At 37.7% G+C, this 23,786-nt stretch overlaps 1 protein-coding gene and 1 pseudogene across 3 annotated transcripts; both read left to right on the top strand.

Annotated features, from left to right (window-relative positions):
• Positions 1-1,046: 1,046 nt before the first annotated feature.
• On the top strand, positions 1,047-18,819 carry LOC112194805. Of its 3 annotated transcripts, XM_024335039.2 has the most exons (26): positions 1,047-1,396; positions 1,481-1,561; positions 1,758-1,895; positions 2,012-2,122; positions 2,221-2,271; positions 2,424-2,524; positions 4,369-4,462; positions 4,669-4,800; positions 4,908-5,165; positions 5,265-5,343; positions 6,125-6,216; positions 6,316-6,399; positions 8,449-8,523; positions 8,641-8,688; positions 9,873-9,968; positions 10,261-10,490; positions 11,018-14,499; positions 14,600-14,679; positions 14,831-14,911; positions 15,616-15,687; positions 15,768-15,873; positions 15,975-16,029; positions 16,671-16,799; positions 16,889-17,006; positions 17,706-17,785; positions 18,110-18,819. In XM_024335039.2, exons 1-26 carry the CDS (start codon positions 1,232-1,234, stop codon positions 18,513-18,515), a joined length of 6,444 nt encoding a protein of 2,147 aa, XP_024190807.1. In that variant the 5' UTR covers positions 1,047-1,231; the 3' UTR covers positions 18,516-18,819. The 3 variants fall into 3 exon arrangements, with proteins under 3 accessions (XP_024190807.1, XP_024190822.1, XP_024190828.1); XM_024335054.2 differs by lacking the exons at positions 1,047-1,396; positions 1,481-1,561 and having other exon boundaries at positions 1,865-1,895; positions 2,214-2,271; XM_024335060.2 differs by lacking the exons at positions 1,047-1,396; positions 1,481-1,561 and having other exon boundaries at positions 1,881-1,895; positions 2,231-2,271.
• A 121-nt stretch (positions 18,820-18,940) lies between these two features.
• Positions 18,941-23,423, top strand: LOC112194826 (annotated as a pseudogene).
• Positions 23,424-23,786: the final 363 nt, after the last annotated feature.

Below are 23,786 nucleotides of genomic sequence, written 5' to 3'. Positions count from 1 at the left end.
TATAGGCATTTTTGTGCATCTATTTAGGTGTATAGAAATAGCTTATCAAGTAACAACTTTTCTCAAAAGGAAGATTGCTTAATTTTGTGGCTACAGTTACTATGTTTATGTAAACGAATTGGAAAATTTACATGAGAATATGTCAAAATTTTTGAGTGCTTGGTGTGTTGTGTTGCTCTAATGAGTGATTGTTTGGAAGTAGTGAAGGCTGCAATAGCTGAGGGTCAAGACTTTTTTTTACTCTTGGGATCATTATTGAAGAAATTAAAGATTTGTTAGGTGAGTCCCAATATATAGGTACACATCATACATAGAGAATTTCTAATCATGTAGCTCATAGACTAGCAGAGTTTGGTTTGATTATAAGATTCATAAGGAATGATTTTCTCATGGTCCAAAGTTTATTCTGGATGCCCTTCAGTACCATTCATTAATAGAACTTTGTCTCTACTTCACAAATAATAAATTACTATAATACAGAAGAGCGCTCTACAATTAACCGGTTAGTTTCATATTAAAAAGCTAACAATTTTTTAAACCAACATTCGGTTACATATCGGCATCTCCACCATTTCAGTTTTTAAGTCTCTATGAGTAGATCACTTTTGCAAATTTTCAGCCAAGCTGATGATCGTTTGGGTAACGAACTAGATTAAATCAACGAACGAACCGAATCTGTAAAACATGAACAGTTCATGTTTTCATAATTAGTAAATCACGATTATGAATACCAAAATAATCATCAATTTAGCTGAAAATTTGTAGAAGTGATTTACTTATAGTCATAGCGACCTAAAAACTGAACAGTAGAGATGCCAATATGTGACCAAAAGTTGGTTTAAGAGATGGTTAGCTTCTTAATACAAAGCTAACCAGGTAGTTGCAGAGTGCCCTTCATATGTTTATATACTAAAAATTATTTGAAGTGGGGACTTATGATTAAAGGATGTTTATGTCTTTTCAAACCGATTTTGGCAAGATAAGAGTTCTTTACTGTAGATAACCAACACAAAAGGGTTGAGAGTTTGAGACAAATATCTCAAAAAACCAACACAAACCCAACTCAAGTTTTTTTTTTTTTTTTTTCCAAAAACAAAACCCACCCAATTCTCCTCCACCATCTGCAGAAGGGGTTTTTGATCTTCCTCCTTAGAACACCCACCCAAATGCTCTCTCTCTAAAAAGCTCTCACCTTTCTCAGCTTTTCACTCCCACAAAGAGCGACAGAGATATGGAGGTAGAGTTCGAAGCGAGAGTGAAGCCTCTCGAGTACAAAGTGAAGGCAATGTCACGTGAGTCCCCGTCGCAGAAGGCCGGTCACGTGCTCGACGCCGACCTCCGCTCTCACTGGTCCACCGCCACCAACACCAAGGAGTGGATCCTCCTCGAACTCAACGTAACTTCCCTAATCCCTAATCCTTCAACCCTAAAAAAAGGCCCAATTTTCTTATTCAATTTCTGTGCTTTCGGGTTTTGCTAGGAACCTTGCTTGTTATCTCACATCAGAATCTACAACAAGTCCGTCCTCGAATGGGAAATCTCTGTTGGCTTGCGTTACAAGGTCACTCAATTTCTCTCTCTTGCCTTGTTCACATTTCATTGCTTTCTCCAATTTTGAACTGTCTAATCTAGCTTTAGAACTTCTAGCAGTGATTACTTGGCATCATTGATTACTATACATGTTTTCGATTACACTCTGTTCAAAGTTGTTTGCTTTAAGGGTATCATTGTTTTGTTTTTTTTTCATTTTCAAACAGCCAGAGACGTTTGTAAAGGTACGCCCGCGTTGTGAAGCGCCGCGGCGGGATATGGTGTATCCCACGAACTACACCCCGTGCCGCTATGTGCGAATATCTTGTTTGAGGGGGAATCCCATTGCCATTTTCTTCATACAGGTACGAGATGGGAACTGTTTTTGGTTAGTTTTTCTGAGAAACATCATTGTTTAAATCACGCATATTTGTTGGCTCTAAAATGTCTTATATTCTTTTTTTTTTTTCTTCCCTTGCAGCTTATTGGGGTTTCAGTGACTGGACTGGAACCAGAATTTCAACCGGTTGTTAACCACTTGTTACCATCTATTATATCTCACAAACAAGATGCTCATGATATGCATCTTCAGGTGTATGACCATTCTATCTATCATGTTCATTATACACTGTTCTTGTATTTTCATCTCTCTCTCTCTCTCTCTCTTTTCTGATGCCTACTAGTTTGTAGTTGCTTAAAGACATGGCAAGTCGGTTGCTTGTGTTCCTTCCCCAACTTGAGGTATATTCAGTTTTTCCACAATTAGTATTTTATTTCTCTTTTTTTTCAGCTTTAGTCACTGTTCTTCTGTTTGGTTTTCCCCTTTATCTGGTTCCATCTTCTTTCCTATTAATTGATGGCCTTGTTGTGTGCCTTTGTTTGCAACTGTGCAGGCAGATCTTAACAGCTTCGTGGATGCTCCGGAACCAAACTTACGTTTTCTTGCTATGCTTGCCGGCCCATTTTATCCAATACTTGATCTTGGCAAAGAAAGGCATGTACTTGCTTTATATCCAAATTCAGCTTTCAATGATCTTGCATGGTTGTTATTAATGATGTCTATGACTATGCAATAATTTATAGTGCTTTTGCGACTCAATTGCTTGATTTTTCTGAGCAGAAATGATTATTTGTGATATTTTACTTTAATATTTCTTATATGCACCCTATCTAAGAGCATTCTTTTTTCATAAATTGACGACAATCTCAAAATATTCTTGATTATCTTGGCTTTCTTCATTTTGCATCTTAATTATCTGATTTGTCAAACTAGACAAATGCTCAATTCATAAAAGGGAAAATGCTTTTGGTATCTAATCTTATAATTTTATTCATATCTTTTCCTGCTTGTTGATTTGCCATTGCTCCCTTATCGTGCTGTAAAGTATATAGTTTAGTTTAATCCAGCTCATTTACTAAATTACTAATGCAAACAAATAGTTTTATTGCAAAATTAAGGAAAAAGAGAATGGTGTAGAAGTTCTTCAAGGGCTAAATAATGGTTTACATGCTTAAGAGTTGGTTGGAAGAAGACTGTTTATGTGGGACATATGAGAAAAGGTTATTTTAGGCATATTTGTAGGGGTTACATGGATAGACGTGTTAGGCCCTTTAGGGTTATAAGGATATTAATTGCTATCTCAAATGGTTTCTAGTTTTGACTGGTAATGAAAGGATTTTAATTAGGTGATGTTATAGGACTGTTGCATTTTCTTAGATAGGATTCACCAATTTATTAAGAAAAAAAGAGAATGCACTGGTCAGCGGAGGAGAATAACACGAAACTTGGAACACTATACTGAAAAATCAACAAAACCCCTGAAACTAGTGCTACAAGTCTTCTCAACTCTGTTCTACAGAACAAGGAAATTGGTTCCACAAGCTAGCTGTTTATTTGAGCATTAATCTGAATAGGGGTGTTTTGCTTGCTAAATGTCATTCTACCATTACCAGAGGCTTCCTTCCGCTCTGTCACTTTATTCAAGTAGACGTTATGGACCTTATCCCGTCTGAAATTAACCTTAATAATGAGCCTTATCCTGATGAGATGAAGTCCTTGCAAATTCATGCAGTCCTCTCAAACGCATGAATGATGGACTAGTAATGAAGGGTATTACAAATCACTTTTGGCATTTTGTCTTGTTCCATGAGCAGAGTGCCATTAAATACTGATTTCCAATGGCGCAACGAATTTACTAGCAGAAATAGTCAGGCCCATGATTTGCTTCCTTGTGGTATTGGGTTTGAATCCCCTCGTAATATCTCCCAGCTATTTGCTAGTGTTTCCTTCCTCCTGGAGGCCCCAGTTTCGAGCCCAGGTCCCACAAAACATGTTGGGGGATTTCTAGCTATAAAGAGTGAAATGGCACAATGAATGAAGTCATAACTAAATGAATTACATAACATCACATGAGGCTGTATTGAGCGCAATCATCTTGTTTTGATGATCAATCATTTGAAGCACCAAGGAGTTGTTGGTCTAGTGATCAGGCCCTTGGTTTGCTCCCAAGTGGTCTGGGGTTCAACCCTCTCCAAAGGTACCCACCTAGCAATTGCTAGAGTTTCCAGTTCCCCAAATGTTGTGGGGTCAGGCGGGGCCTAGGGATTAGTCGGGTCAAAGACTCGGATACCCTAGTCTCAAAAGAAAAAAAAAGAAAAAAGATCAACCATTCGAAGCATTCCACTGTATTTCCTGTTAGTTATAAGAGTTTGTTTCATTACTTTTGGCATTTCAGTTATCATGCTTATGTAGTTATCTCATCTTTTTGCTCTAATTTGCACACACGTCTCTCAGCTACATTAATGTATATCTAATGGTACTTCTAATTGATGCTGTAGGGCAACTACAAAGTCTTCAGGCAATATCTCAGACTTTGAAGTTTCTAAAAACAGTCAGCCATTATCATCCTTAACCGTGTCCTCTAACTTTGAGGTCTCTTTACTGCTTTTTATTTGTTTTTTTTTTTTATCCTCATCTCCTTTACTTTTGCTTGTTACCTGATATGCATAACTGTACTCCAATTTTCCCCATGACTGGGAAGGTGCTTCTGTCGTGGTAATTTAAGAAATATCTCTAATATTACTTACTTATTTATGGTCTTAAATGACTGGTAGTCTTGTTCCTTTTGTTGTGTACAGCCACGTAGATCACGCACCACAGCACCTTTTGTTCTGTCCACATCAAGTTCTATAGTATTTCGTGCAGATGCAATCTTTGTGCTGTTGAGAAAGGCATATAAAGATTCTGATCTGGGAATTGTTTGCAGAAAGGTAATTTATTTCTTTCAACTCCTTAGCATAATAGTGTTGGCAACATTTTGACTATAGTACATACTTGGCTGTATCTATGCTTCTTATCTCTATACTCCTTATCTCAGGCTTCTAGGATTCTGCATAGGCTTATAGAGCCTGTTACAGTACGTGAAGGATCAGCATCTCCTGATGAAGTGACATCTGGAGATGAAGCATCAAAATCAGAGATAACAAATCCGGCTCCTTTAGTTGATTACTCAAACTTGTTTGGGGAAGACTTCCAGTTGCCTGATGATCACTGGGATTCAAGCTACCTTAACATCTTGGATATAGGAGCAGTGGAGGAAGGGATTTTACATGTACTTTATGCTTGTGCGTCACAGGTTGGTTTAGCAGAAAAAACTCCATAAGCATTCTCTCCTTTGATGCCAGTTTTCTTTTGCTGTTATTCTGATCCATTCACTGTTAACCTGTGATGTCAGCCACTTCTCTGCAGCAAATTAGCAGATAGGACATCTGACCTTTGGTCCGCATTACCGCTAGTTCAATCATTGCTACCAGGTGAGTTTCATACCCAATATATATCCTTCTACTACAATCATGTCATAAAGATGTCACTAAAAAAAAAAATATAAATTCAGATTCCAAACTTTTAAGATTTAGAAAACCAGAATCTATACTTTTCATTGAACCTAAGGGAAAAAAAGACAGACGAGTGTGTACTGTTGCTCTGGAACCAATTAGTAATATAGTTAGGTTGGGGTGGGGTGTGATTTTTAAGTCAATCTACATGCCCCCTATTTTTTCAACTTGACTTATTATATGAGTTGTCCATACTACTCTACTTGAAGGGAGTATGGTATATTTAAGCCAAGAAGGTATTATGAAGAGTTCATAGTGACGTTATTTAAAAATAGAAAGGGTTTATAGATTGATTTCTAGGGTGTGCAAATAAAAATTTTCTAACTTTTGGGGATTATATTTAGTTTTTGTATATTTTTGGGCATTGTTCAACTTATGTAGCTTACAAGGAGCAACTGTTGAAGCTTTTTTTTTTTCACAGGAACACAAGAAAAGTATGGTAAAAGAGGTTAATTATTAAATTTAACTTGTAGGAAATTCGAGAATATAATATTAGGATTTTATATACGGAGCTACAGAGCTGAAATGCAAACTCTCAAATTTCTATCAAAACCACACGACTTTTCTTGTTGCCTTTATTTTTAATAAGCTAGACCTAAAAGTTCATTTAACTAGTAAAATGTCATTGGCATTATTGACTTGAGTATCTTGGAGTGGCCAATATAGATTTCTTTCTTATGGTCATCTATGGTTTTTGTAGCACTTCGTCCCTCGTCAAGCCGTCCTTCTGACATTGTTGATGATAGTTTCACTCAATGGAGACAACCAATTGTGCAACAAGCCCTATCTCAGGTTATACTGAATCTTGCAAGTTGATTCATTTTGGCCTGGAAATTTTGATTACTTAACTGACTTTTAGATCATATTCTGATCATGGTGTTGTGATTGCAGATTGTAGCAACATCATCTTCATTATTATACCGTCCACTTCTCCATGCCTGTGCCGGCTATTTATCGTCATTTTCGCCTTCACATGTTAGTCACTCTATTCATTTTTATTATCCTATCAGAATTCTATTATATAACTTTGTTTTTGTTAAGTAAGAATATGTCTTTCATTGTTTAGTGACCTCCTAAGACATTCCAAAAACCTTCATAAGTGAGTTGTGCAGTCTCACATGTCAGTTAGGATTGGCCCACTGACTAATTCAGGAATTGGGCTGCTCTTTAGTTAAGTAGCTGAAGGTGACTGAAAGTAGAAAGTAGAGGGAGAGGGTAAAACAAAAAACAAAGTGAATTCCGGGAAAAATTATGGTTGGAAGTTGGAACAGTGGGCAGACGTAAGCATTATTGCCCAGCCTTCTCTCCTGGTCATGGGCTAGATAGTTCTCCGGGATTTCAAAGAGAGCTGTGGTTTACTCTCTATTATGGCAGGAAGAGGTTTCATTAACTGTCCCATGATTAGGGTGCTTTAATTATACATGGTGCAGTTTGACTCACCAAGTACATTCCATTTGTCTCCTCAAGCTATAGTTTAGATATCGTCCGTTTCTGGACAAATAGTGGGTTGATGGTCGTATCTTCTTTTCCATCGTATTTTTATTTTTGAAGTCCATCATTTAGCTGTTGCATGGATGTAGTAATGGGAGGGATGTGCATGCCTGTTCGATGCCCCTCTGATGCATGCAGAGGTATATGGCTGTCCAATAAGTTGTCTCAGACACTGATGGTTTTGAGGTGCAAGAGTGCTGACCAATTTATCATGTTGCTCATTGCAGCACAAGTTCCACTATGTTATTCTATTCTGATGTTATAGAGAATTGCTATGAGCCTTTGCGATTTGAAACCTCTCCATTGACGTATTTTCAAGTTTACTCATGACTCTGGGGATTGCGTAGTGGCTCTCCTTATGCGGAACTGAGATCTTATACCTTCTTACTCGTTTACACTTGTTGATGGCAGGCCTCATGTAAACCAAACTGCTGTCTGGCAACATGGCTCACTTACTTTAGTTTTGTGGCACCACAGACAAAAGAATAAGAAATGAGAAATGGATCTCCCTTCTCTTTTGCCAACCCTTCCTCCCACGTAACACACATGCACACGACATTGAGATCTTTTTTTCTTTCTCAAGTCTTTTTGGATAAAGGAATAGAATTTTACTGAAAGAAAAAGAACATATGATAGTTTTAGATAATAGTTACCTCCTGAAAATTGTGTTTGCACTTAAGAATATAAGCTATTGATTGATTTCATTAAATACAGTTGCATTGTTCGACTGCTTTAGCTCTCTGGAATAGGGTGTGCAGAGAGCGAAAGTGAGCTGGGTCTCACCAACAGTGTGTGACATTATTGGGTGAAGGGTTCAGTTTTTTGGAGGTAAAAAGAAGTGATTGGTTCTGGGAAAATGTGCCATTGTGGCAGTGTTTTAGGTTATGAGGATGGAGAGGAACAGAAGAATTCTTGAGAATTTGGGAGGGGATGATCTTGACATCTAATGGGGTAGAGTTTGTTTTTGGGTTTCTCTATGGGCATTTATTTCTTCAGCTTTTAGAAATAATTTGCTTTTTTGGATATTTATTACATTGGGTTGCTGCAGTGAGTTAATTTAGTTAAAAGTGTTTTGGTTTTTGTGCTTTAGGATGCTCCTTTTAGTGAAAAATCTTGTCCACCACTTCGTGATTGTTCTTTTTTCAATAAAATTGGTTTATTGCAAAAAAAAAAAAAAAAAAAAAATTGTTGTCTGACATGGAGAAACATAACTTTGGTTGGTTCAGGGTATTAGTTTGGAATTGACGGTGTCTTGTGAGATTTTTAATGCCTGCTTGATAATTATACTCGTAAAGAGTGTGCCATTCAAAATATGTTACGGTTAACTTCCAAATTGGTGAAATGATGGAATACATAAAAATTATTCAACAGGCTCTCGAAGGAATTCCGGATTTTCCTTCTTAACAAAGAAAAATGAAAAAGAAGAGGTCTTTAGGATATATTGAATCGCAAAATATAACTTGTATTCAGCACATATATATGGCTTGAAGCTGTACTTTTCAAGAAATTAATTGGCCCTGGTTTGTTTTGCAGGCTAAGGCAGCATGTGTTTTGATCGATCTGTGTTGTAGTGCACTAGCACCCTGGCTTACTCAAGTGATTGCAAAGGTTTGTCTTTTGGCAGATTTATTGTTTGTAACTTTTCTGTAATTTTTTTTTTTGGTTCTTGTTGAATTTTTATTTATTTTAGTTTTAATTCTAAGTACTCAGGGTGAAATAATATAGGTTGATCTGGCTGTAGAGCTTCTAGAGGATCTGTTGGGCGTAATTCAGGTATGTTTTTACATGAACTAGAGAACTAATAAATGGTATAATGTTCATATGTTTCAAACTTTCAACTCATATTTCCAAAGGCAGTGGCGGATCTACGTACATCGTTGGGTGGGCTCAAGCCCGCCTGAGATTTGCATTATAACTTTCCTGGTATAAGCAACGTCTATGGGGCAGGTTAATTGACGGTTGGCAAACATGCTTTGCTTTCATCAAGCCAACCCCAGTTCGAGTCTCGTGTTTTTCTTTGCAGGCTACATCCCACTCATATTTTCTTTTACTTCTTCCTTTTTGCCTTTTTCTTTTTCTGTTTTTTTTTGGTTACTTCATCTTCCGCCTGTTTTCTTCCGCTCATATTTCTTACTTCTTCCTATTGTCTTCCACCACGTGTTCAATTACTTTCTTATTTTCTTCTACTCACACCTATTAAATGATAGTTTTAATTACTTTTTCCTATTTTCTTCCACTCATACCTCTATTAAATAGGTTTAATTTTTTTGTCGAAAATATTATCTCTCATTATGTTCTTCTAGTAAAAAATGATTCCAAATTATTTTTCTTTTGCTGTGATTTATTTAATATTGGTTTAAGTTGTGTCTATGTTTTTGACAGCTCAATAAAATAGGCATATACTTTAGTTAAATATTGGTGTCGCAGTAATTTCTCTTATCACTTTACTTGAGAAAAAAAAAAATTTCCAAGCCCACCCCACTCTTAAATCCTGGATCCGCCACTGTCCAAAGGTAACGAGTGGCAGAATTACATGCATATGATAATACTTTATAGAGATGCCAACTGGGTCAAGTCTCTTACTTTTGTGATTTTATTTTCGTCCCTGCTCTTACATATTTTTTGGAATCATTATGTGAGTACTGTGTTATATTTCACGTATAAAAATTCAGTTCCACAGTGGCTTACAGTAGATTTTTGGTCCCTTTGTTCTCTGCATCAGTATAGACCTCATTGGTCATCCTGAAAGAAAGTGAATACGTTATTCCTTGCCTAGAGAAATAAATCAATTTTCTATTCCCAACTTGCTCTTGCAATCAAGTATTCTTTCTCGTAGTTCAATTTTCAAAGTCAGCTAATAGATGTTGTATCTTCCCTTTATCTGTTTCTTGTAATAACATTCTTGTAATAGCTCTTCTTTTCATTACGTAACAACACTCATGTTGCTGTTGTGTCAGGGTGCTCGACATTACCTGGCTCGTGCTCGTGCTGCAATAAAATACATCATTCTGGCTATCTCTGGTCATATGGATGATATCCTGGGAAAGTATAAGGTATGCAATAATGTTGTCAGTTTTTCATTGCAATTGCATTGCTTCATTTTTCTCATTCATAAATGTGTTGCGTTGGATAAAAAACTATGTCTTGGCTTAGTAGAGGCTATATTGTCTATGCTTATATCAATTCTGAATTAATGCTATTACAGTGTTAGCATTTTGTAATGTCATTGTTGATATGCTTTTGGTATTGTTGAGATTTAGAAGCGCACAAAAGTTTGGTTTATTTGTGAAGTTAATGAAATCTTGCTATTTAGCTTCTCTATTGTTTACTTTTCTCTGTTTTCAGGAAGTTAAGCACAAGATACTGTTTCTTTTAGAGATGCTAGAGCCATTCCTTGATCCTGCTGTAGGCAGATTTAAGGGTAAAATAGCCTTTGGAGACCTATCTTCTGCATATCCAGAAACACAGGAACGGAATTGTGCTATTGCTATTAATGTGATCCGTATGGCAGTGCAGAAACCAGCAGTTCTTCCTTCACTGGAATCTGAATGGAGACGTGGATCAGTTGCTCCTAGGTAATACATGGTTGTATTATTCCAAATCTTTTCTTGTGACTTTCTGAGCAGATGTAGACCTTTCTGTAGTGGCCGTGCAAATTTGAGAAATGCTTGGTTGAGAAGGAAGTGAAAGATATCTGTTAGATAAATTGAGTGCCTTGATTCTAATACATGTTTGCTTTTCTGTATAGTTCTCCTTTTAATTGAAATCCATCTTCCTCAAATGTATATGAATTTTCCCTACAGCTCTCACAAAAAAAATTATGAATATTCTACTACTGGCATCAGAATTCACACATATCAATGCACAAGTGAACTGTGAATGCTTTCCTGCTATTTCTTAAATACCACTTTGTTTATTGGTTTCCATAGAGTTTCAAATTAACTTAATTGTGATCTAGTGGCAATTCTTCTCCAAAATTTCTGAATCACCCATCCCGTCAAGATAAAAATGAACACTATTGTGTTTTCCCATGAGGCTGTGTTTTACGAACCTGTGATGTTATTATATGAGATTGATGATGGATGTACAAATCTTGATGCAGCGTACTACTCTCGATATTGGAACCTCACATGCAGTTACCTCCTGAAATTGACCTCCGCATATCTCCTGTCCCCAGACCACTGGAACTTGAACCTTCATCTGGTTTATCTCCTCCTGCAGTTTCTCACCATGGGATAGCTTCTTCAAAATCAAACAGTCAGGGTGAATCTGATGGGAAGACAGACGAAACATCTGTAAAAATGGACATTTTAGAAGATGCCAGTCTTCTATTTGCTCCTCCGGAACTGCATAATATAGTACTGACAATTATGTTTAGTGGTCCAAATGAGCATAATTCTGTTGCTAACCTTGGGGATGTTGGCTCTGAACAAAAACATGGGGTTAGGAAAAGTTTTCCATATCAGTTTCCTAGTGACTTAAAACTAGATTCTGGTTTTTCTGTGGAGTACTTCAACTTGCAAGCGGATTATTTCCAACTTATAAGTTATCAAGACTGTGAGCTCAGGGCTTCTGAATTTCACCGTTTGGCCTCAGATTTACATTCACAGAATGAGATCACTGTTGAGAGTCATGATGCTGCTATAGATGCTTTGCTCTTGGCTGCAGAGTGTTATGTAAATCCATTTTTTATGATGTCATTCAGAGGCAGTCCAAAGTTGATGAACGATAGAAACACCGGTGGGATAAGGATCCCACCAAATCATGGAAGTTTGGAGCTGAAAATGGTCTCTGGAAAGTCTAAGAGTGACCTAGAAACAATAGCTGTTCTTGAAAGTAAAAGAGACAAAGTTGTTCTTCAAACTCTGCTTGAGGCTGCAGAGTTAGATAAGAAGTATCAAGAAAAGATATCAGATGGAAGTTGCAGTCCATACGACACTGTAGGATGTGATGAAGAAGTGATTAAGTTGTCTTCCTTTGATGTACAAGCTGCAGATGCCATCACCTTGGTTCGGCAAAATCAAGCTTTGTTGTGCAGCTTTCTGGTTCAAAGATTGCAAAGGGAGCAACACTCAATGCATGAAATTCTTATGCAGTGTTTGATATTTTTGTTGAACTCTGCTACAAAGTTATACTGTGTTCCAGAACATGTGATTGACATTGCATTAGGATCTGCTGAGTACTTAAATGGGACGCTAACATCCCTTTATTATCAGTTTAAAGAAAGCAATATGCAGTTGGAGCCGGAGACGGTACATGGGATACAACGTCGGTGGATACTGCTTCAAAGACTGGTAATATCTGCAAGTTCTGGCGATGAGGGGATGGATTTTGCAATCAATAAAAATGGTTTCCGTTATGGAAATTTGATTCCACCTTCAGCCTGGATGCAGAGAATATCAATATTTTCCAGATCCACATCCCCTCTTGTTCGATTTCTTGGTTGGATGGCAGTATCTCGTAATGCAAGACAATATATAAAGGACAGGCTTCTTCTTGCTTTGGATCTACCACAGCTGACGTGTCTTTTATCTATATTTGCAGATGAGCTCTCTGCAGTAGACAATGTTGTCAATCGAAAATATGAAGAATCAGGAGGAGGAACTGTTTCTTCTGTCAGTACAGGATTTGAAGTTGCTGATCAGGACCAATCTTTTCGTGTCATCTACCCTGATCTCTACAAGTTCTTTCCTAATATGAAGACACAATTTGAAGCTTTTGGAGAAACCATTTTGGAGGCTGTTGGGTTGCAGTTGAGGTTCATTTCTTCCAGTATGGTACCTGATATATTATGTTGGTTTTCTGAGTTGTGTTCATGGCCATTTCTCTATACAGAGCAGGTTTCTGCTCGAAATAGTTCTGATCATTTGAAAGGTTATGCTTTAAAAAATGCCAAAGCAATCATCCTTTATATACTTGAGGCCATTGTAACTGAGCACATGGAAGCAATGGTTCCTGAGATACCTAGAGTGGTGCAACTTCTGGCATCCCTTTGTAGAGCATCGTATTGTGATGTATCTTTTCTGGATTCTGTATTGTGTTTGTTGAAACCAATCATCTCATACTCTTTATGTAAGTTGTCCGACGAGGAAAGATTGTTGGTGGATGATTCATGTGTTAATTTTGAGTCCTTATGCTTTGATGAGCTTTTCAGTAACATCGGACTGGTTATGAACCAGGATGAGTCTACAGCAAAAGAATACAACAGAGGACTGACAATTTTCATTTTGGCTTCTGTCTTTCCTGATATATCTGCTCATCGTAGGAAGGAAATATTGCAGTCCTTAATGCTTTGGGCTGATTTTACTGCATTTGAGCCTACTTCTTCTTTCCACAATTACCTTTGTGCATTCCAGAGTGTCATGGAGAGCTGCAAGCTTCTGTTAGTTCAGACTTTACAATTCTTTGGTGCCATCCCACTTCAGGTTCCCACTGACGGACCACATGACAGTAGTTTGGAGTCACATTCATGGTTCCTCAGCGATTTGCACCACACTTCACTTGCAGATAGGGTCTCCGAGAAGTTAGAAAGTTCTGGTGGTAATATTGTGAATAATAAGGTTTATCTTTTATCTCACGAGGAGATAGAAGAATTCTCAAAACACTTGGGAGTTCTCATTGTTAAGCTTTATTCTACAGTTGAGCTTTGTTGGAATCTTCATCATCAACTAGCTAAGAAGATAACTATTACATCTACAGAGTGTTTTATGTACTCAAGATGCTTGGCATCAATAGCGGAAAGAGTTGATGGTGCTCAAGAAAATGACTCAGAAATCTCTTTTCCATCTAAGCCAGTTGATGAATTCCTTGTTCCTTGGATCTTTGGTCTAGAAGCAATTTCTGAAACCATTTTGACCCTTCAAGAAAACAGATGCTGGGAAGTTTCATCTGTTATGCTTGATTGTGTACTTGCAGTGCCTCATAAATTTGGCCTTACCAATGTGATTGGCATAATTTGTTCTGCAATAAAAAATAGTTCTTTCAATGCACCAAAAATTGCTTGGCGTCTGCAGAGTCATAAATGGTTATCGATGTTACTCGACAGAGGCCTTCATTCCCTCAAGGAATGTGAGGTTCCTCTCGTTAATTTGTTCTGTACAATGCTGGGTCATCCTGAACCTGAGCAACGGACTATAGCACTACAGATTTTAGGCAAAGTTGTTGGCCAAGATTTGAGTGGAGGAGCAGACCTGCAGCCTTCCTTATTGTACAGACAATTAGTTTCACCTGGCTTAGTTATATCTGTTTCTGAGTCGACTATTACTAATTTGGTTTCAAGTACGTGGGATCTGGTTGTTGTGCTGGCATCATCCGATGCATCACTTCTTGTAAAGACTCGTGCAATGGCACTTCTTGTTGATTATATCCCATTTGCTGAACGACGTCTATTACAGTCTTTGCTTGGCGCGGCAGATAGTGTTCATGGATTGGGAATGCTTGCCCATCCAAACTTTGAGGGACCCTTGGTGAGGCTTTCATTAGCACTGATAGCTGGTGCTTGCCTCTACTGTCCAGATGAAGATATCTCTCTGATTCCTGAAAATCTTTGGAAGAATATTGAGACTCTAGCAATGTCGAAAACTGGTATGCACTTGTTATAATTATTTAAATTGTATAAGATTATTGTGGAAATGTTGGGAGCATTATCTATCTTTCAATGTTTTAAATTCCGTTCTTTTTTCAGATGGCAGGCTTGGAGATGTTGAGAAAAGAGCTTGCCAAGTATTATGTAGGTTGAGAGCTGAAGGTGATGAAGCTAAACAGGTATACAACTGGAAAAACTGGTTTGTTTTTTGGCACGACATAAAATTTAAAAAATATTGGCCTATAAATCAAGTCTCTTCCTCAGAAGTCTTCTTTTCCTAATCAGTAAATTTGAATTTACATATTAATTGAACCTCACTTTTTGTGTAAGGTCCTGAGAGAAGTGCTCTCAACAAGTTCTTCGAAACAAGTTGACCCAGATTTTGAAAGTACTCGTGAATCTGTTCTTCAGGTGAGGACTGTAGAGATGACATGATAAAATTTAACTGTGGATAGTGATGGTATGATCTATGATGCTATTGTTGCTATTGTTAGTTATTTTGCATCAAACACCTCCACACAAAAACAGTCTTTGTAGGATAAATTCTTCTTTGATGCCCATAAACTTACTACCGTTTCAAGGTTGCACAAATTCAGATCAATCAACTAATAGCATTAAGTTTTGCTAAGACTTACTGAAATGAAGCAAGGAAGTTGTCTTATCAAAAAGACTTGCAACTGGATGCAGCATTACGACATTGATTAATATTTACATATTGATGCTTAGTTAATCTTGTAGAATCTTTTGGGTGAGCAATTGTTTCTCAATTTCCTGCTGTATATGTCCATCGCTTTGTCATCAATTTAGGTGTGGCTATCTTTATTTTGACAATTGATTCATTGCATGTTTGTCCATCATATTTTCTCTTTCTTAGCTTTTACAATTGAAATACATTTCCATTTTTGGTTTGCAAATCAAGAAAACCAGGATAGCCATGTCTGTTTCCAATACATGTTAGATGATGGATTGGCTGACAAATGAATTTGATACTTTTATTTTTGTTGGTATCGGTCCCCCATTTCATCCAATCAATAATTAAATTTCCCTTCCATGTTTTATGGGTATCCTATGTTCTTCACCTACTGCCTTTTCATGTGTTTGATAATTTGTAACAGGTCCTTGCCAGCTTAACTTCTGCAAAGTCATACTTTGATATTTTCTCGAATAAAATTGACCAAGAGGTTATGGTAAGCCTGAATTACTAGTGATGCTGGTTGGGTCACATACCGAACTTATTCATGAATTAAATATTATTGGTCTGTTGTAGGAATTGGAGGAGGCTGAATTAGAGTTGGACATTCTTCAGAAAGAAGATGCATTGCAAGAATCACCTAAAGATACCAAAGATAAAGACCAGATTCCTTCCCTAAGCTGTAATACTTTTCTTCGATTGATTGTTTAAGAAGATTCCACCTTTTATTTAAAAACATCTTCTTTTTCTACCATTTGTCATTTTATTCTTCTGTTTTTTCAGCTCCTCTGAAAGATAATGCGCGCCTGCAGCAAATCAAGGATTGCATTCATTCCTTGTAAGTGCTAAATATGTTCTTAATATATTTGTAATATGTAAAATTCAAAGGAAAGAGCAAGGTTCGCGATGTTTGTCTATTTGACCAGGAGCCATATATCAAATCTCCATGATTTAGTGATGTGCTCCAAATGTTGGATATGCATAGATGTGCGACATTCTTGTCTATATATTGCTAATATTGACATTTTTTTCTACTAGGTATTGCCAATATTTTTTTATAGAGACACTGGTATTTTTTCTTTGCGGAACCCCAACTACAAGTGTCTTTATCCAAAATTTCCTTACACCCAACTATCACCGTTTTAGCCACAGCATGTAAGACCTAACAGAAATGGACCAAGCAAACCACTAAATCCCTACCCATGATATGCTGACACATATTTTCACGTCTATAAATACCTTTGTGAATATTACTTTGGAGTTTTGATTCTAGTAAGCCATTACTTTAAAGTGGGTATAGGCTCAAGGGATTCGGTCTGCTGATAAAACTTAACATAATATATACCATCACCATGTCTAGAGCCATATAATATATCATATTCAATGCAGGAACTTCTGACCATTTAATTTTTGGGAAGTTTTCCAGTTTGTTGGCTTGGTCTTTAAATTCAGAATTTCTGGTCTTTTCCTTGTTATCAGAGAAATCTCCAAGCTCCGTGAAGACATCGTCACACGCAGGCAGAAAAAACTTCTTATGAGACGTGACCGTCAGAAATATTTGGAAGAAGCAGCTTTACGAGAAGCTCAACTACTTCAAGAACTTGATAGGTATAGCTTCTTTGGTGGCTTGTCTATCCCTTGTACTGTGATGAACATAAATGCCTGGTAGCAAACTAACATATGGACTAATGTATCAGGGAGAGAGCAGCTGAAGTGGAAAAGGATATCGAGAGACAGCGATTGGTAGAACTTGAGCGTGCAAAAACCAGGGAGCTGCGACAAAACCTTGAAATGGAGAAGGAACGGCTAGCACAGGTATAAGTGTATTCCGTATTGTCTTGATATGCAAATTTTCAATCAACTCTTACTTTTGGGTATGCTGTTTGCTACATAATTGGCATCATGAGTGATGTCACTCTTTGAGTCTGTCACATAATTGGCAAATTGTGGCAAATGCTACTGCATGAGTTAGACCATTGTTGATGATGCTGGCGAACTGTAAATATGTAATTTTCATAGAAAGTGCACCTTTCCTCAAACTAATTTGAGTAAAGGATCATAATGGCCAGAAGGGCTGGGACTCGATTATGTTTACTCTGTTAATTATTATATTCAAGTAAATCATGCTTTCTACAACTTCTCATATATGGATGTATCTATTTATGCTTGAATTCTTTCTCCCTCCCTACGTATCTATGCATGTGGATCTACGAATTTCTGGGAAATCAGAGTCATGGATTCAAGTTTATCATATTACTGACGCTCCAAAACCTAGATGGAAGTATGCATGTGCATCTATGAATCTCTGGGAGAAGAGAGTCATTTGATTAAAGTTTATCATATTTACTGACCTTCCAAAACCCAGATGGACGGAAAATGGAATTATGATTGGTAGGACTCATGGGTCTTTAAATATGAAACAATTTCTCCTTTTCTGGGGATTGGGAAACATAACATACTAATACTTCAGCAAAAAATTCTTACACTAATATCTTGAAACTTGCCCTGTCACAGAGAGATCTTCAGCGTGAATTGGAGCAAGCTGAAGCAGGTGTGCGACCGTCACGACGCGACTTTTCTTCCACTTACAGTAGGTAAGCATTTCACGTCATTAGTGGAACTGCTTAATCAATCCCATACTGAAATTTAGTTTATCTGAATCTAAAGGGATAGCATGAAGCCCCAGGAAATGTAAATAGAACATGTTTTTCTTTGTTTTTCTGTACTGTAGCTTCTAGAGTCGGATTAATGCCCGCTCTCCGTCGAGGTTAATGTCTTGTTTATATGACGACCTGATATCAAATGTTTTGAAGTGGGACATGCTTGTGCGTGAATGTTTTGAATGAATATTGGTGGTTGTGCATTTATGTTTTGCTGTTACTTTTGGCTTGGAGTTATAATGTTATATTAATTTGCAGTCGGCCCCGAGATCGGTATCGTGAAAGAGAAAACGGAAGAGCAGGTAATGAAGGTAGTGCAAGATCAAGCAATGCGCAGCTTGAAAGTTCATCCATGGGGACAATACCAACTGTGGTTCTGTCTGGTTCTCGGACATTTTCTGGGCAGCTGCCTACCATTTTACAGTCACGTGATCGTCTGGATGATGCTGGCAGTGGTTATGAAGAAAATTTGGATGGAAGCAAGGACTCTGGTGATACGGGTAGTGTTGGAGATCCAGACTCTTTGTCAGCATTTGATGGACAGCCTGGTGGATTTGGCTCGGGCCAGAGGCATGGTTCTAGAGGGAGCAAATCCAGGCAGGTGGTGGAACGGAGGGAAAGGGACGGTAGACGAGAAGGAAAGTGGGAAAGAAAACATTTATGACCTAGTCCTTGGAAAGAAGGGAGTTCTGGTTTGTAGGTTAGGATAGTCAGGTACTCGGGTGTATGTTGTATATGCATGAAAGACTTGAAATCTGTAGTCTTCCAATGCACTAGGATGCATCCTAGTGATTTTCCTCGGGGACAAACCAATTCAAAGATAGAAGCACTTCTGATCAGAGTTTGAAGGAGGATTTGAAATGTTGACTTGGTGGTAGAACAGTGAAACTCTGATTAGGTCTTGTCGTGTAACATTCTTGTACCAATAACGTTATGTGTATCTAATAACATGTGGCTTGATTTGATTATCTGCTGCGAGACAGTGTCCAATATTTTCCTTTTGAAATTGTCCACTTTTATTTCTGTATTTTAGTCAAAGTAGACTTACCCACCCTTGCCGTATATACTTGGTAGGGAGCTTGGTTGAACAAGAGGTTCACCTAATGGATAGAACTCAGTTGTCTGACTTATATCAAATACCTCTTACTTGATGTTCCTAGATCTGGAGCTCTTGGTAAACCAAACGGGCGTAATTGAGAAGCTGCAATGAGGCACGTATGCATATGTAGATACCTTGTTCCCGGGGATCTCTTTAAAATCAAAGACTTCTATGTGAGGATCGGATTAAGGAATTGTTCAAGCTGATATGTCAGTCCGCATGAACCCGGAGTCTTGCAAGCCGAGTATTATTGACATTGCGTCCTCGTCATGCATGTTATATCAACATTGCTTGGTCGTCCCTTTTCAAGTAACTTCCCGGAAAGAGTACTATTTTAGACGCATATATAAATCATGAGGATATAATAGACGCGCGCACGCATATCAGGAGCTGCTAAAAGTTGGTGATCATATACAATTATATGGAGTGTCGAGGGTTGAGGCAAGTAATCATCCCGTCCTTTGTGACCTTCTGTTGCCTCATTGGTCACTTAAGTGCTAATATTGAGAAGTTAAACTATGATGTTGGTTCCATTATGGTTGAAGATCAGGTTCATGTTGGTGTAATTCTCGATATGGAATCAAAAGGAAAGATTGTTCTCAGCTGCATTTCAATGGCCCTCGCTGATTTTTACCATCTCCACAGTAACTACAGCACAAGAATAGTTCTCTACAGTAGGGATTCAAAGGTGAACCTCTGCCTGCTCTGTCAGCTGGTGAGCCATTCATTCTTTCTACGAACTTCTGTATAATGCTTCCTAGAACTTTGGGGTTCAAATGTTTCTTTCTAATCACTATTATTATTTATACTACAATAAGGAGAAGTCTCTTTGTTAACCAATAGGTGAATACTAAATATGTATGTATATCTTTAGGTTTTGTAAAGGTATTAATAGTATATACAATTTCCAGATAGAAGAATAGTAAATGATTGTGTGAAAATCTTTCCCTACTTTTACCCATCCTTTCTCTACCGTAACTCTCTGCACATGTATGAGCTTCTGGTAATTTTTTCTAGTATAGTTGTAACTAATCTTTACTTGTGATTCGATGCAGCTCTTGACTTTTTGGAAAATATCAAAGTGGAAGCAATAATTGGTGCACCAAAAAGAGCAGAAGCAAACCTTCTGGCAGAATTAGGAGAAGCGGCCAAAATCCCTTTAATGTCTCTTTCTCCTGCTCGGACTGACAATAAATATCCCTTCTTTGTTGAGATCATGCGTGCTGATGAAGCGGCTGAAGTTAAGGGAATTAGTGCCATTATTGAAGTTTTCAAATGGAGGGATGTCATCCTTTTATATGATAGCAAAGAATATGAGAGAGACTTCATTCCATCATTAGTCAAGTCATTCCAAGAGATCACACATGGGAGTGTTGCGTACAAAAGTTCCAATATTGCTTCCTCCTCATCAAATGAAGAAATCACTGCAGAGCTCCAAAAGTTGATCAACCTGAAGATTAAGGTATTTGTGGTGCATGTGTCACATTTTTTTGCACCTCGTCTTTTCTTGAATGCAAAGAAGTTAGGGATGATGAGCGAAGGGTATGCTTGGATCATGACATCAACTAGCATGAATTTCTTGCATTCTATGAATTTATCTGTTATTGAGTCAATGCAAGGAGTGCTGGGTTTCAAGTCTTCTATTCCAGCATCAATAAACCTTCACAGTCTTACATCAAGATTGAGGAGGAAGTTTTACATGGAGGATCCAAATATGGAAGCAATTCGGGAGTTAAGTGCAGATGGGATCTGGGCATATGATGCAACTTGGGCTCTAGCAGAAGCAGTTGAAAGAGCAAGGCTTAAAAATTCTACCACTAGATCCTCCAAAGACGGAGCTGTGCTTCTTAGAGAGATATTGCAGACCAGATTCAAAGGTTTAAGTGGTGAAATTCAATATGTGAATGGGAAACTAATTCCATCAGAACCATTTGAGATAGTTAATGTTATTGGAAAAGGTGAGATCAAAAGGATTGGATTTTGGCCTCGCAAAGAAGAAGTAAAATCCGGAAAAGGGTCACCCCAGCAGCAACTCATTCATAATGGGAGAAATTTAGCTTCTACAATTGATCTTGAAAGAATCATATGGCCTGGAGGTTCCAGGAGGGAATTGAGTAGTAGTGGAACACCTAAACTAAAAATTGGTGTTCCAGTGAGAATTGGGTTCAAGGAACTTGTTCGTGTCGAGCATGATCTTGAAACCAATACAATTCATGTCACTGGCTTCTCTATAGACGTATTCAAAGCTGCAATAGGAGCTTTGCCATATGAAGTGCCATACGAGTTTATTCCAATTGAGGATGCCAATGGAAATCTTGCAGGGACTTATAATGATCTTGTTTACCAGGTTTATCTCAAGGTACACATGCTTACTTTAGTATTACTAGTTCATTCAGATGTTACTACATTTCTCATAGCCATGCAATCTAAATTTAGCTCAAGCTGTAGAATCAGTTGATCACAAAATTTAATAGATTTGTAGGTCTCCTCGCTCCTATTAAGTTTGCTAAACAGTTTTGGAAATGTTGACTATATATACCATCATTTGTTAACATGCACCAATTCGTGTTATATTCTATATGCGGACAGTAGGATTTAGATATTTTTTATCAGTCAAAAGTTAATATTAATTTCTAATTAAGTTTACGGTTTCTCTTGCCACATGCATATTGGGCGTGCTTGTGAATCGGTACACTAGAAATACGATGCTGTTGTTGGAGATGTTACGATCACAGAGAACAGATCTCAGTATGTTGATTTTACAATACCATATACCGACTTGGGTGTGGGAATGTTGGTACCAAATGCCAAGGAAAACATGTGGATTTTCTTTAAACCACTTTCAACATATCTTTGGTTAGCAAGTGCTGCTTTCTTTATCCTAACCAGTTTTGTTGTTTGGATCATTGAGCGTCCTACTAACAAAGAATTCCAGGGCACAGTAGAGGAGCAAATCGGAACACTTTTCTGGTTCTCCTTTTCTACTCTTGTGTTTGCTTATAGTAAGTGCTGTATCTCAGTTAATTTCCAATTATACGAGTCTTCCTGTCAACTGGCAAGTGATTGCTCAACTCCATATGTTCTTATATTAACATCTTGTTTGCAAGTTGATTCTTAGTTTTTCTCGTTTGCATGCTTGTTTATTCCACAGTTCTATATTTGCTAGCAATGAGCATGAAACATTAATTTGCTCGTTCATTTTGCAGCGGAAAAGTTGTCAAATAATTTGGCAAAGTTTGTAGTGATCATATGGGTGTTTGTAGTGCTTATATTGTCATCAAGTTATACTGCAACTTTGGCATCAATGATGACGGTCAAACAGATAGAGTTAAACTCGAGAGGGAACTATATAGGTTATCAATCGGGTTCATTAGGAGTTCTAGTGAACTTAAATTTGAAAGCAGCAAAGTCATATCATTCAGAAGAAGAATATATTGATGCTCTATCCAAAGGAAGCAAGAATGGTGGGGTTTCTGGGATTATTGACGAGGTTCCGTACATCAATATTTTCCTTGCAAAGTATTCTGCTGACTACTCGATGATTAAAACCAGGGCTATCACCAATGGTTTTGCCTTTGTGAGTAACCTCTCCCCTATGATATTTTACTTCACAGATTTTTGTTATTCATCCATTCAGTAATATAAGTCAGCTTTTATCCCACATCTGGAAATCTAAAGCCTTGTGTTTCAACATAAAAAGTCCTGGACTACCTATCTACTTACCTATTGCCAATTGGTTTTCCGTTGGATTTCTATGGTATTAGGCCAGGCTTGTGGGCGTCAATCCCAGGCGGCACACATGTTTTGTACCCACATTTCTGGCTCAATTGATCCCCGCACGGTAACGGGTGTGTGTAGAGTAGTCCCACATTGGGTATTCTCTATGTTCCTGGAATGTGTCCAGATAGTTCGATTATAATCATGAATATATGGTTAGGTATCTGAACTCTGAAGCACTGTATAGTTTTACAGTAAAACTTTTATCTTGAGCTGATTAATGTTTTGTCCATTTTTGGAATTCAGGTTTTCCCTAAAGGTTCGAAATTGGTTCACGATGTCTCAAGGCAAATTGAACGTCTGAGACAGGAAGAAAAGCTTCTAGAGATGGAAAAGACCTGGTTTCGTGAAAAAACAACTCTCATGTCTGATGAGGATATGACCCAGAGTGATCCCAATACGATTGACCTCTATGACTTTCGTGGTCTGTTCCTTATTAGTGGGGCTTCTTTAGCTATTTCTCTTTTCTTCTTCGTAGTTTTATCCACTAGATTTAGGAATCTGTTTCTAGGACTAATGCAGCTGATTCGTATAGAACTGCAGCGTTTCAGGACGTTCTTCTCCTACATAGTATGCAATGGAATTGAGCAAAACTGCATGCAAGTTCCTACGCAAGTCATTGTACATGCTGTCCATTAAGTCATTAGTACAAACATTAAGTGCTCATTTTGACAGATTCTATATATTGTGCAGAAAGTCCTTCGTGATTAATTTTTGACACTAATTAGCTTGGGATTTTGGCTAGAAATTAACAAAGTCATCACTTACTTATAAACTTAGCTTATAATTAATAGCATGTAAATTTCCCTAGCTACCTAATTAGCCAAATTCAGTCCACGAAACTGATATCATGGAAAATTGGAAATTATATACAAGTTTATTATTTCACTTGTGGTTGTCTCTTATTTTTCCGTGGAGGGTTTGCCCTTACCAGATCGAAATGAAACAGATCCACTGTCCTTGCTTGGAGTCGCATTCTAGAATAACAGGTGACCTTGTTGGAGTCATGACATGTACTTAATGGAATGAAACCAACCAATTTTTTATGGTGCGGGTTAC

This window comes from Rosa chinensis, chromosome 1 (genome assembly GCF_002994745.2).
Source record: "Rosa chinensis cultivar Old Blush chromosome 1, RchiOBHm-V2, whole genome shotgun sequence".
In the NCBI taxonomy this organism is placed as follows: Eukaryota; Viridiplantae; Streptophyta; class Magnoliopsida; order Rosales; family Rosaceae; genus Rosa; species Rosa chinensis.
This window is presented reverse-complemented; position numbering and strand designations above follow the sequence as displayed.

Coding starts and splice junctions, on each gene's coding strand:
- LOC112194805 (XM_024335039.2), top strand. CDS start 1,232: ATGGAGGTAGAGTTCGAAGCGAGAGTGAAGCCTCTCGAGTACAAAGTG. Junction 2,123..2,220: donor CTCATGATATGCATCTTCAG/GTGTATGACCAT, acceptor ACTAGTTTGTAG/TTGCTTAAAGACATGGCAAG. Junction 8,524..8,640: donor TTACTCAAGTGATTGCAAAG/GTTTGTCTTTTG, acceptor GAAATAATATAG/GTTGATCTGGCTGTAGAGCT.